The sequence below is a fragment of the Ipomoea nil genome, unplaced genomic scaffold (genome assembly GCF_001879475.1).
Source record: "Ipomoea nil cultivar Tokyo-kokei standard unplaced genomic scaffold, Asagao_1.1 scaffold2694, whole genome shotgun sequence".
Classification (NCBI taxonomy): domain Eukaryota; kingdom Viridiplantae; phylum Streptophyta; class Magnoliopsida; order Solanales; family Convolvulaceae; genus Ipomoea; species Ipomoea nil.
Window position 1 is genome coordinate 1,202,282 of NW_017619122.1, and position 14,787 is coordinate 1,217,068.

Below are 14,787 nucleotides of genomic sequence, written 5' to 3' on the forward strand. Positions count from 1 at the left end.
TAGATTGTCTAAATGTCTCCCCTTTGGCTGTAACAATACTCACATTGTTCTTATACCAAAAGTCTCCAAACCCGAGTCTATGTCTGATTTTAGACCCATAGCGCTTTGCAATGTCCTGTACAAAATCCTTGCTAAATCTATTGCCAACAGAGTCAAACCCTTGCTCAATTATTTTATTTCCAGTGCCCAGTGTGCTTTTGTTCCCAATCGCCTCATCACTGATAACCTCCTTCTAGCTTATGAGTCTCATCATTATCTAAATAGGAAAAGGCAGGGTAAGAGTGGGGAGGTGAGTATGAAAATTGACATGAGTAAAGCCTATGACAGGGTGAGTTGGGATCTTGTTGAGGGTACCCTTAGGAAGTTGGGTTTCTGCCAGGATTTTGTTGACATGATTACAGGTTGCGTTCAGTCAGTCCAATTCAAGGTTATGTTGGACGGGCAAGAGTTGGGCCCTATTACTCCTTCGAGAGGCTTACGGCAGGGAGACCCAATCTCCCCCTATTTATTTATCCTGATGATGGAGTGCCTAAGTGCTATGATCAACAAGCAGGTTCACAACAACAACATTCATGGGATCACGATCGCTAGGGGAGCCCCTCAAATCAGTCACTTATTCTTTGCGGATGACTGCCTACTGTTCTGTAGAGCGAATTTCTTCGAAGCCAATGCCATGAAAGCTATACTAAATGAGTTCTCTCTGGCGTCGGGACAGGTTATCAATTACACCAAATCAGCCCTCACTTTTAGCAGGAATGTGGACAGCTTATCTAGGGCAGTGGTCAGCGATGTTATGGGAATCGTGGAAGGGGGTCATACTGGGAAGTACCTTGGCCTTCCCTCTTTGATTGGAAGGGGGAAAAATGAAATATTGGGATTCTTAAAGCAAAAAATTCTGGGTCGCATTAGAAGCTGGAATAACAAGTTTCTTTCGAAGGCCGGGAGGGAGGTTCTTATAAAAAATGTTCTTCTTGCGATCCCTACCTTTGCCATGGGAATTTTTCTGCTTCCGGTGGGCTTGTGTAACAGCATTGAGACATCTTTGAACAAGTTCTGGTGGAAGGGAGATCTTGACAACGGAAAAGGCATCCACTGGAAAAGATGGCATCAGTTATGCAAACCAAAAACCTTAGGTGGCGTGGGCTTTAGGAGATTTAGAGAGTTCAACATTGCTCTCTTAGGGAAACAAGCTTGGTGGTTCATTCATTACCCAGAGTCCTTTGTATCCAAAGTGTTTAAAGCCAAGTATTTCAGGAATTCATCCTTCCTTGATGCAAAGCTTGGGAGCAACCCCACCTTTGTGTGGAGAAGTATAATGGAATCCCAACCCATTCTGAAGGCAAATTGCAGGTGGAGAGTGGGAAATGGGTTGTCTATAAATGTCTGGAAAGACCCTTGGTTCCCAAACAAAGAGGCCCCTTATGTATCTACACCTATGCCACAGTACTTGGAAGATGCAAAGGTAGTTTCTCTCATGGATGTCCAGCAGGAAGCTTGGGATGAAGAGGTTATCAAGGATATATTTCTGGAAGAAGATTGGAAGCAGATTTTATCGATCCCACTGCCAATTCAGAAATTTGATGATAGGTTGGTTTGGATTGCGGAGGAAAAGGGACCTATTTTGTTAAAAGCTGCTACAGACTCCTCAATAATGGTTGGCATGATGCGGAGAAACTCAGTTTGACACCTATTTGGAATCTATCAATCCCCCCGAAGATAAAGAATTTCTTGTGGCATACATGTTCAAAAGTTCTCCCTACAACCGATATTCTCCGTTCTAGGAGGGTTGACTGTCCTACTACTTGTCAAATGTGCAACTCCCATCCTGAATCTATTGATCATCTCTTTCTGACCTGTGACTTTGCGAAAGAATGCTGGAGTGTGGTGCCCGACATACCTCTTATCTCGGATCAACAATTTCAAGATTGGATAGCGGGTTTATTGAAAAATCTGGATTGCGAGCGCTTAAAACTTGTCACGGTGGTCTGCTGGAAGATTTGGGAAGCAAGGAACAATGTTGTTTGGCATAACAAAAGGTCTAGTGCAGTAAATATAGTTGCCAAAGCAGGTACTTTCTTGGATGCTTGGAATTCTGTCCACAATGCAATTGTTGTAACTAGTAGACCTGCTGAAACAGTCAGGTGGAAGAAACCCCCACTTGGCTACCTCAAGTGCAATGTTGATGCGGCTAATGATTTCAATAACAGGAAGACAGGGATTGGTTGTATTATAAGGGATGACAAGGGTAGTTTTGTGGCAGCTTTGCAGACACAGATTGAGGGCTCATACCATCCTAAAACCGCAGAAGCTATAGCAGTTAGAGAAGCCCTGAAGTGGATTAAAATTCTGCACTATCAATCTATACTGGTGGAATCTGATGCTCTCCTTGTTATAAATGGTCTGAAGGATCTCTCTTGTATTACCTCCTTTGATCTCATTTTAGATGACATTAGGAATCTAGCTATTGATCTCATTGATGTTAGCTTTTTATTTGCTAAACGATCTGCGAATATGGCAGCCCATTTGCTTGCTAGGGAAGCCATGTTCAATGCTGATCGTAAGGAATGGAGGACTGCTCCTCCTTCCATCCTTTTTTCTGTACTGGTTGATGATTTGGTTTAATGCAGTTGTTTATTTCCAAAAAAAATAATAATAATAATAATAATAATATTAATATTAATATTAATATTAATAGAAAACATACCTCCCTCGGTCGACTCCATTATTCAAAACCTCTATTAGGAGTACAAAGTAATAGCATATCACTTGGCAGCAATCCATCACACCACTTGGCGGCAATCAGGAGAAGTCTATAGCATGGCAGTTATGTCAGTTATCTTTCCTTCTTTCTGTTTTGGTAGTTTCTGTTCTGGGAGAACTGCTTCGTCCCTCCCCCTCATGTTTATAATAATAATAATAATAATAATAATAATAATAATAATAATAATAATAATAATAATAATAATAATAATAATAATAATAATAATAATAATAATAATAATAATAATAATAATAATATTAATATTAATATTAATATTAATATTAATAATAATAGAAAACATACCTCCCTCGGTCGACTCCATTGATCAAAACCTCTATTAGGAGTACAAAGTAATAGCATATCACTTGGCAGCAATCCATCACACCACTTGGCAGCAATCAGGAGAAGTCTATAGCATGTTAGTTATGTCAGTTATCTTTCCTTCTTTCTGTTTTGGTAGAACTGCTTCGTCCCTCCCCCTCATGTTTATATAACAGTGTAAAGACCTTCATGGTTGTGTCGTTGAATAAAATCTTTCTTTCCTGTCAATACCTTCTGTCAACTTTGTAATATGGTATCAGAGCGGTTGTGAAAGCTCATCCGACTGCTTCAATGGCGACTACAGCCTGGCCTCCGATCAACATCAACTCAATTCGAGCCCACAGTGCAACAGGAAATGCAGCAGCTAGTCAGACTGGAAACTCAACGGCAACGCAGCTCCCTCCTATGCAAATGCGAATGGATCTAACCCTAGAGAGGTAACATATGATCCCCAATCACAAACTAATCCATACTTCCTGCATATCAACGAGAATCCAGCCTTGGAACTCGTCTCTTTCCCGTTGGATGGATCCAACTACCACGCATGGGCTAGGGCCATGACCATGGCGCTGTCCTGCAAGAATAAACTTGCCTTCATTAATGGAGCAATCAAAAAACCTTCTCAAGATGACTTAGAACGATATTATGTCTGGGAAAGGTGCAATAATATTGTATGTGCTTGGATAGTGCGTACTCTTTCTCCAACCATTGGCAGGAGTGTCTTATGGATAGACACAGCTTATGGGATATGGGAGGACCTGAAAAGAACATTCAGCCAACAAGATTTGTTCAGAGTTGCAGAAATCTTGTGTGAAATATATCAAACCAAGTAGGGTGATGACTCACTGAATGAATATTTTACCAAGCAAAAGCTACTGTGGGATGAATTGGTCATACTTAGGGCACCAATGTGTTGTGATTGCATTGTTAGATGCAATTGTGGAAAAAAGCTAGGTGAAATTGGTGAACAGAAGGAAAAAGGGCAAGCTATCCATTTTCCTAATAGGTCTCCATGAAAAGTATACTACAGCCAGAAATCAGATTATGCTCATGCGACCTTTGCCTGATGTTAATGATGCCTATTCCATGATTGCACATCAGGAAAGACAATTCCATATGGTAGCTGTTGGCTATGGGAACCAGGTACATCAAGCTGGTGAGAACACTAACCTCACAGGAAATGCAGGAAGTGTATTCTTGGCAACTGGAGGTTTCCAGCAAGGATATAAGAAGACACATGCATCCAACAAGAAGCCTACATGAACATACTGTGGCTACACAGGCCACATTCAAGACGAATGCTATAAAAAGCATGGTTATCCCCCTAGTTGGAAGCCAAGATCAAGAAACCAGAGTTCAGTCAATCAGGTTCAAGGAGAATCTGTTATACAACAGCCTAGATGTCATGAGGGACTGTCTTTCACCCACAATGATTTCAAGAAATTCATGGAGTTTATGCAAATGCAGAAGTCAGCCACTAACACACCACTTGATCAGGCCCCACAAGCTTCAGTCAACACTGTGGCCACTGATCTCCAAAGTGAAGGTATAAGCTTACTTAATTCTGTTAGTCATGGCAAAATTGATTGGATAGTGGATAGTGGTGCTACTCACCATATTGTGAGTACTATAGACTTACTCAATAGTAAGAAGGAAGTTCAAAACCTACATATGAGTTTGCCAAATGGGCAACAGGCAACCATCACTCTTATTGGAACAATGCATCTATCAGATGAATTCATTTTACATGATGTGTTGTATGTACCTGGCTTCCATTACAACTTGATCTCTGTAGGAGCTTTTATTAAGAACTCCAGAGGGGCTATTAAGATGCATTCTAATCAGTACATTATACAAGATGCTATCCATGGCAAAGTGATTGGAAGAGCTGAGCTGCAAAAGGGGTTGTACTATCTAGTTTTTCCTCTTACCTCTGTATGCAATACTGTTTCTGTATATGACAAATGTGTCTTGTGGCACAGTAGACTAGAGCATGCTTCTTTTTCCAAAATTCAGTTCTTGAAGAACTTGGAACCTACAATACAAAGTAATAAAAGTCTGATTTGTGATTGCTGTCATTTTGCCAAACAAAGAAGATTATCTTTCCAGTCAAGTGACTCTATATCTGCTAACTGCTTTGACTTGTTACATATGGACATCTGGGGGCCTTACAAAGTGGCAACCTTGCATGGACATAATTTCTTCCTAACTATACTGGATGATCACAGTAGGTCAGTATGGGTCTATATGATGAAGATGAAGTCTGAGGTCAGAAATCTAATCATAAACTTCTGCAACCTAGTTGAGAACCAGTTTGGAGCTAAGGTGAAATGCATAAGATCTGACAATGGTCTGGAATTTGACATGGGAGATTTCTTTGCAGAAAAGGGAATCATACACCAGACCTCCATTGTATATACTCCCCAACAAAACAGTAGGGTGGAGAGAAAGCATGGTCACCTTGTGTCAACAGCCAGAGCACTTAGATTCCAAGCTAATCTTCCTGAATACTTCTGGGTGAATGCATATTACATGCAGCATACATCATTAATAGGCTTCCCTCAGCAGCTATAAACAATCAAATTCCTTATCATGTCTTGCTCAAAAGAATTCCTCAATATCAGGATTTAAGGGTTCTTGGCTGCCTAGCGTATGCCACCACTGTAGGACCAAGAACAAAGTTTAGTCCTAGAGCCAGAAAATGTGTTTTTCTTAGATATGCTAGCCATACTAAAGGATATAAACTATATGATCTTAACTCTAAGGAATTCTTCTTATCCAGGGATGTTGTGTTTCATGAAGACATCTTTCCCTTTCAACTAGATAAGCAGAAGCAAAAAGGACATTACTTGATTCTGCCCACAATGGGAGGTGAAGTAGTAGAGATGGCTGAACTTCAAGAATATTAGTCCCTTAATACTGGTGATATTGAGCAGCATACAAGTCAGAGTGAATCTTGGCCTATAGATCAGAATCATCCTCCATCACATGAGAATATACAGACCCAGGGTGATCCACAGCAGAACCCTCTTCAACAAGTTACTACGAGATCATCCAGACAAATTCATACTCCTGATTACTTGCAAGATTACATATGTCATAATAGTGCAGTGAGAACTTCTCCTCACTCCATGGATAAGGTCTTGGACTACACCAGACTTGGTTCCCCTTTTCAGTCATTTGTCATGAACATCTCAGGACATACTGAACCAAGAAATTATAAAGAAGCTACACAGCATGAATGTTGGAGAGAAGCCATGACAGAAAAACTCAAAGCCTTAGAAAGAAATAATACTTGGTAGCTGGTAGATTTACCCCCTTGCAAAAAGCCCATTGGTTGCGAATGGGTATACAAAATCAAACACAAAGCTGATGGCACTATTGAAAGGTACAAGGCAAGACTTGTGGCAAAGGGTTATAATCTGTTGGTCCCTAAAGAGGTAAGGTGAAAGTCTAGAGGGGGAGGGGGGGGGGGGGGGTGAATAGACTTTCAAACTTTTTCGCACAGCACAGCAATTGCTAAACCAGTGATAAACCAAAACTCTTGACTAGATTGTTAGAGTATGGTGCACAGCGGAATTAAATAAAGATAAAGTGTGTGTGAGATTGTGTGAGCAGTATATCTCGTGTAGAGCAATTATGTAAAGAGCAGTAAGTAAAGAAAGCAGTAAAGAACACAAGACAATTATAGTGGTTCGCGAGGTGGTGTAATCTTCCTACTCCACTTGCTCTTCTCTCCAAGAGCAATTCACTACATCTACCACTTCTTGGTTCCAAGATACAATGAATTTCCGTGATCTAGTGCTTTGATCACAAAGCCCGCACTAATCACGGCCAGTGACACCACACTGCTGCTTCGGGTTTCACGTCGCCGCGCTACTATCCCAGGATTTCACGACTCCGCGTTACTTTCCCCCCGTCTTCCACACTCCGGTAGAAACGTATCCCGTGATCTAGTGCTTTGATCACAAAGCCCGCACTAATCACGCCCAGTGCCTCCAACACTGCTGCTTCAGATCTCACAGCTCCGTGTGACAATCCAGGATTTCACAGCTCCGTGCTACTTTCCTCCCTTCTCTTGTTTTGCTCCAAAACAAGTGTTGTCTTGCTTCCAACTTCTGAGACTCTGTAGATGATCTTCAATGATGCGCAGGTCTCTTTGATGAAGATTAACACTCTTGAATGATTTCTCTTGATAACTCTGAGTGTTTTCTCTCTTTGAGTGTATCAAGTAAAGCACTTGATTTTTATGGTCTGTTTTGCTCTGTTTAAGAACTCTCAGAATATTTTTCTCTTGAAGCTCTCTGAGTTCTTTTTCTTTTCTCACTTCTCACTTGAAGATTTTTGGTATGCTCTGTACCAAATGAGATTTTTGCCCTATTGCTCTATTAGCTCTTTGTTCGTGTTCTCTGCTCTATGCTCTTCACCACATCTTCAAGTCTTCATATCTTCATCATTTTATAGCTGGTAATGAGAATTTGTCCGTTGGAAAGAGACGATCTCATTTTTTGAAATATTGTATCTTTTGTTAGAGATCTTATCTTATCTTCTGCAAAGATCTCAGAAAGGATAAGCTAGCCGTTTGAGAGCTTGAACTTCATCTGATATTCCTCTGGTTTTACGTTGAGTGAAAATATCTGGGTGTAGAACGACTTCTCTGATTAGCTTTGAAGTGGTCCTTGTATCTTTGGGATTTAAAAAATATTCTTCAATTTAATCCATACTAGTTAAACTAGTATTTTTCCTCCTCCAACTAGCACCCAGCTCCATCAGATTTAATTAATTATTGATGGTGAGATTTGAACTTGAGCCATTTCGCATAACATATCAAGCATCATCCACTTCGTCCGTACAACTATTGATTAAATCTCCAATCTTCTTTGATGTACTCATTTCTTTCCATAGATGCTTGATCTCCAAGTCAATTTCATGCATTCTTCCAATCGTAATTTTCTTCATCGAAAATTCTTCTGGGATATTTCTTTGAGTAGCATTGACGTGATTTCATATCATTCATCTTCTTCTTCAATTTGTCATTTTCTCCAGACAAATTCTTGATTTCGGCTTGATATCTTCTTCTTCTATTTTCATGCATCTTCCTATGTTTTTCTCTTTTCTAATTTAAATAATTTCCCGATCATGGTCTAAGACTCTACTAGACCTATAAAAATAAAATTGGGGGATCTACAAATACATATTTGGCATATCAAAACCATTACACTTTATTCCTAACAATTTCCCCCCTGGCTTTTTGATAATGCCAAAACCTATACTTAGTCATTGGCTTTAAGTCTTTGAAAAATAATCTTTTTGCTCATTTTTATTTGACAAAGCCAAGATGAGTTTAACAGATGGTTTTCTAGACACAATCAAAAGAAACATGTGAATTAATTTTTAGACAAGCTCCTAAACGCATCGTTAATTATTTTATTTTTGATCATTTTTTTTAATTTTTAAGAGCGTTTTGACATTTCTTGTCTTTTAATTCACGAAAGTCTAATTACATTAAACAAACAAAATTAAAGACTCAAAATAGACCATGGGAAATTATTATTGATATATTTCGAAAATATTGAGAAAAACGCAACAGAGGTTCGAAAATAGAAAATATCAGCTTAAGAGAATTTTCAGATTACCTTCTGGGTTTCTTCACACCAGAGTCTTTCTTCAAAATTTCCTTGACATGTTCTCTGAGCTTGAAGAAATCATCTTTGAACTTTGCATTCTGAAATTTCTTTGTAAGTTGTCCGGCCATGTAATGTCCAAAAGCTTCTTTGATATTGTTGCCCGGAAGAACTCCGGCTTCCCACCATAAGACACATTTTTTGAAGCTTCTTTCTTCTCCAAGATTCATGCCCATATTTCCACTGAAATCTCTTAGTTCATACCACATCTCGGTTCTTTTCCTTTTGCCTTCTTCTTCTTTATTCTTCTCCGAGATCCATTGGGCTTGATCCGCTGCAAGCCATTTCTTGATCATGCTTGGTAGATTTTCCTTAGTCCATATTGTTGTCTGAGCGGCAGTACCCTTAGAGCATTCAAACCAGCCACGCTGTTCAGCAACCTTCGATGTACTCGTACCAAGACTAGGATTCGCGAACTGAGCAAAACCAATCTGAGATGGTCCTTGTGAGGATTGTCCACGGCTTCGGCCTCTACCTTGAGTAGATATTACTGGCTGTTGTTGGCTTCCAAGAATAAATTCTTGTTGTTGCAAAGCCAAGTGACTGAGAATTTCTTCCCCCCTTTTGGCGTTATCAACAAAAAATGCAAGGGTTTTAAAATCTCGGTCTTGGTTTGCCTTCACAGTTTCAACACTATTGTGCATTTCAATAGAAACGGTTTGTACGTTGTCCAGATTGTTTGTTGTAACTGCGAGCTCAACTTCAAGTTTGTTGATTCGGCTTTCTTGGTCTTGAATCGCCTTGATTTGTCGCAAGTGACGTTCATTGTGAATCTTTTCAGCTGCTTCTCGTTCCTTCTTCATGAGTTGAATCACTTCAAGTAATCCTTTCGTCACTTCTCCTTTCAAGACTCTTTCTACTTTGTCAATCTGAGTCTTCAAACTGTGTTGATGCTCCATGAGTTCTTTCAGATTGACTCGGGTATCCGTGTGTTGTTGTTCTAGTATTTGGTTTTGTTCAACCAACTTTTCTCTAATTGTTTGGAAACAACATCACTGGATTCAGCCACTTTTGCAAATAGAGATGAAAATATGCCATAATTTTGATCATCCATCTGCACAAAGTTTTGAGGGGATCCGAATGGACTTCTATTCGGATCTGTGAGAACAACTGTATCAATAAGTTGCATCCCTTCTTCTTCAGGTGATTCGGCTTCTTGATTGAGATCACCAATTTCTTCTTCTAAGACTTCTGTTCTCGTGTAATTGTCTGCAAAAAAATCTTCATTTTCTAGAACAGGGTCCATGGCAGGCATGGTAGACTCGGTATGGTGTACTGGCAATACACTGGATAAATTCTCTGTGATTTGTTGTCTATTCTCAGTAGCAACTTCTACTGCAACTTCAACTGGTATATCTCTTCTTCTTTCTTCTAACATTTGTTCTCTTACTTCTTCTTGTACTGACACTTCAGCTTCATTAGATCCCATAAGTTGTTCATTGCACTCCAAATTCACATTAATTGATGTGGGGGTCAAATCAGATATCAATAAAGAAGCATCATGGACTTTCACAGGTATGTCCATATGATTTTCAGTGCTCATGATTGGTACATCAATGAGTGCTGTCCCTTCAGTTCTTTCATCAAAAATTTCATTATCCATAAGAGATGTATTACCTGGATAATGATGTGTGTCATAGACTGACCTTTGTAGAGCTAACTGAAGTGATATTTCATTCTGTCTTTCTTGTTCGGCTATACGGTCTTGAGCCGTACTTCCTCCTTTTATTGGTGCTTTTCCTTTTTGTCTGGCTACCTTTTCATGTAGCTTCATGTGATAGACTTGATTTAAATCCATGTTGAGTGCATCTAGCATCACGTTCGTTCCGCACCATTCCAAGGAAAAATCTTCACTCCGTATCAAATCTGGGGTGATTTTTGACATGAAAGAATGATATCTTTCAAGTTTCCATTCTCTCCAAGTTTGCACTATTATTAGTTGAATGAGAGCTGAGTCAAAAACTATAGGTCCTGCACTTCCTTCGGCTGCAAATTGACTCGAGAGTCTTCTTTGTAGATCATTCGAAATTTGCACATCAACTCCTGCAAATTCCATTCTTGTTGTATCGTCAACTCCTTCGGCCAACAAGTTCGATTCGGCATATTTGAGTGGAACAATAGTCATAGTCGTACTGATGGCTTCTTGATCTCTTCCGGACCGATTACTTGATCCAATTTGATTGCTTGAGGCTGAGATTGCTTTGCTGCTTCTCATTCTTGAGCTTTGTGGTGTTTTTGAAATTGTAGAACTCCCACCTTCTTGTCCTCTTCTTTGGCTTGACCTTTTTCCAAAATTAGGGCTGAATTTTCTGAAGAGTGCTCTGTAGATTCCAATATTTTTGTGTTTTCTCATTGGAATTGTCTTCTTCCTTAGCAGTTCTCCAATGATGAGACCATATCCAACATTTTGATAGAACCGGTCCACCACAGCAGGTTTCTTCATTGGTTTGGCAGCATGAACAAAAATAACCATCTTCCTGTAAATAAATTTTGCCCATTTGAATTTTATTCCTTTCATAAATCCGTCCATTAGGCACACTGTTGATGCAGTCAAATCTTCAGTACTTCCCAGTTTGTGTTCAAGAATCTTGTAAATCATGTCCACCAACATCTCATATTCAAACTTCAATACATTCTTATGAGTGGATACATCAGAGAAAATTGGAGCCGTATGATCACGAATCTCGTTCCAAAAATTTTGAACAACATAGCTATGAGATTCTGGCATTATCTGAGATTCAGGAAAACTGAAGCACTTGTGTATGTCATCTTCAGTTATTGAAACTTCTGATCCTCCAACTCGGGATTTGATTGAGTCCTTTTCAACGACTGCATGTAGATAAAATTCGGCTACATCTTCTTCAAAGGTTCCAAAGTAGTTGTAGGTGAAGAAATCAAACAGTCCGCAGTCTTTTAGAGCTTGAAGAATTTTCTCGGTCGTGTCCTCGTTGGTAGAACCTAGTTTGAAGAACTCAGGGTTGAGTACCATCCCATTCGTCACTTGTTGCGAGAGGGCGAGAATAGGATCAATTTGCTTTCTTCCAAATTGAGCCATGATGATCAGATCGATTGTTAGAGGAGTGATAATTTTTTAGAGAGAGTTTTCTGATATTCTGAAGGTCTTGAAAGAGTTTTTGAAATATAAGTGAGGGGTTTACATGAGGAGGATGACTCGAAGGGGTTTCGGATTTAAGAGAGAGAAGAGATTTCTCAATTATACCCTTTGGTTGAGGTGTGTCGATTGGGTGAGTTTAGGGTAGATGAGTCATCTGATAGAATGTGTTACGAGGAAAGAGAAAATGTCATCATTAGCAGACAAGAGCATTTAATGCTCACAACTCTTTAGAAATACCCAATGCACGTAAGGTGTAGAGGGTGGAGATTTGAAGAGACACTTAGAGAGGATTTGGGTCCTGATCTCCTTGAGATTTGTTTATGGGGATCGATTAAGGGTGATGTTTCTGACAGGCGAGATGGAGGTGTCGATTGAGAGAGGGGGTAAATCTGTTTGGAAAGATTTGATTTAGGAGAGGATTATGGGGGGAGGTTTAGGTTGGGTGGATGTTTAGAAAGGATAGGAGTTTATGGGTGGAGGTTTGATGCCCAATTAAACTCTAATTTTCCTCCTTTATCTCCTGATTTCTTTCTCAAAATCGTGTATCACAGATATAATCACACTCAAACATCTCGTTAGTAGCAAAAATTACTCCACAAATAATTAATCACACATACTAATTATATTAAACTCCACACGGCAATTACCAATTAAAACACACAAATTTTGGAAATTAACACAATTAACACATATATTCCAAAATTATATTTAGAAACAACTTTATATAAAATAGCATGCTAAATCAGATTCTAAAAATTTTAGAAACTAACAAAAAGCATTTTAACAAATTATTTAAACACATATGTATATGCACTTAACACATAAAATAAAAGATTTAAACACATTAAATCACATTATGCACATATATAATTAAATAAACACGGTAAATCACATTTTTAGACAAATTGTTCATGCAAACAAATCAATTAATTTTAAAAACATGAACACATACTCATACACTGATTAACACATTAAAACATGCAATTTTAAACAAGTTATCAAATAAAACACGAATTGCACATTTTATCAAATTAATTTGCATGGCATATGATTTCACGTTAAATAACACATGCAAATACACAAATAAATTCCTAACACATATTGCCATTTTATTATACAAAAATTTCGAATAAACATATGCATATAATCACATAAAACAATTTATTCACATAAAACAATTTATTTTGAGCACAAGTATCAAATTAAATAGAGAGATTAAGTCCAGTGATACTTAGCTCATTTCGATCATTCCCAACTCGTGCCTTAAGGTAGAAAATCTCGTTTCGCATAAAGGCTTCGTGAGAATATCAGCAACTTGGTTTTCCGTAGGGATATATTCGATCTTCAGATTTTTCTTTTCAATGTGATCCCTTATGAAGTGATGTTGATATGTTTGGTTCTTGAGTGAAGCACCGGATTGTGAGTGATAGCGATTGCACTAGAATTATCACAATAAATACTAACGTCATCACAATTAACTCCGTAATCCTTCAATTGTTGCTTCATCCACAAAATTTGCGCACAACAACTTCCTGCAGCAATATATTCGGCCTCGGCGGTACTAGTTGCAATGGAATTTTGCTTTTCGCTGAACCAAGAAACAAGCATTCCCCCCAAGAACTGGCATGTCCCGGAAGTGCTTTTTCTGTCTATTTTGCAACCTACAAAATCCACATCTGAAAAACCCGTTAGAGTAAAATCTGTACCTTTTGGATACCATAATCCAACATTGATTGTGCCTTTCAGATATCGTATGATCTTCTTTGTTGCGGTGAGGTGGCTTTCTTTTGGATTTGCTTGGAATCTTGCACACACTCCCACAGCATAAGAAATGTCCGGCCTGCTTGCAGTAAGATATAGAAGAGAACCAATCATTCCTCTATATTTTGTTTGATCGACATCCTTTCCATCTTCATCTTTGTCTAGCCTTATTGATTTGCTCATTGGAATTTTGATCGATGATTTTCTATCAAGGCCGAACTTCTTTATCAAGTCGCGGGTGTACTTTACTTGATTGATGAATATTCCTTCTTTCAGTTGTTTGACTTGTAAGCCCAAGTAATTCATTCACCCATTATGCTCATTTCGAATTTATTCTGCATAAGCTTCGAAAATTTCTCACACAAAGAATTGTTAGTGCTTCCAAAAATAATATCATCAACATATATTTGCACTAATAAAATATGATCACCATCTTGAATTCTAAATAGAGTTTTGTCAACAAGGCCTTTGGTGAATCCACAGCTTATCAAGAACATTGACAAAGTATCATACCAAGCTCGAGGTGCTTGTTTCAACCCATACAATGCCTTTTTAAGTTTGTAGACTTTATCACCTTCGCCTTTTACCTCAAAACCTGGGGGTTGTTCGACATAAACTTCTTCTTCGAGTAGACCATTCAAGAACGCGCTTTTCACGTCCATTTGATAAACGGTGAAATCTTTGTGTGCGGCGTAGGCTAGGAAAATTCTGATTGCTTCAAGTCGAGCCACCGGTGCAAAAGTTTCATCAAAATCTATTCCTTCTTCTTGAGAGTATCCTTTTGCAACGAGCCTTGCTTTATTCCTAACAATCACGCCTTCTTCCTTTGCTTTGTTCCGGAAGACCCATTTGGTTCCTACAACACTGTGGTTCGCCGGTCTTGGAACAAGTTCCCAAACATCATTTCTTTTGAATTGATCGAGCTCTTCTTGCATAGCATTTATCCAATCCGGATCATTTAGAGCTTCGTCAACTTCTTTTGATTCAATTTGAGATAGATAACACGTGAACAATGCTTTCATGGTAGATGATCTTGTTTTCACGCCTTCATGGATATTCCCAATAACTAATTATGGAGGGTGATTTTTGAGCCATCTTAAATCTGGTTGACATGGGTGCATGGTACTGGGTGGATCCATTTGTTG

General features: G+C 38.8%; 1 protein-coding gene across 1 annotated transcript; it reads left to right on the forward strand.

Annotated features, from left to right (window-relative positions):
* The first annotated feature begins 1,809 nt into the window (after positions 1-1,809).
* Positions 1,810-2,622, forward strand: LOC109155154. Its single transcript, XM_019302887.1, has one exon. The coding sequence runs from the start codon at positions 1,810-1,812 to the stop codon at positions 2,620-2,622; it is 813 nt and encodes a 270-aa protein (XP_019158432.1).
* Positions 2,623-14,787: the final 12,165 nt, after the last annotated feature.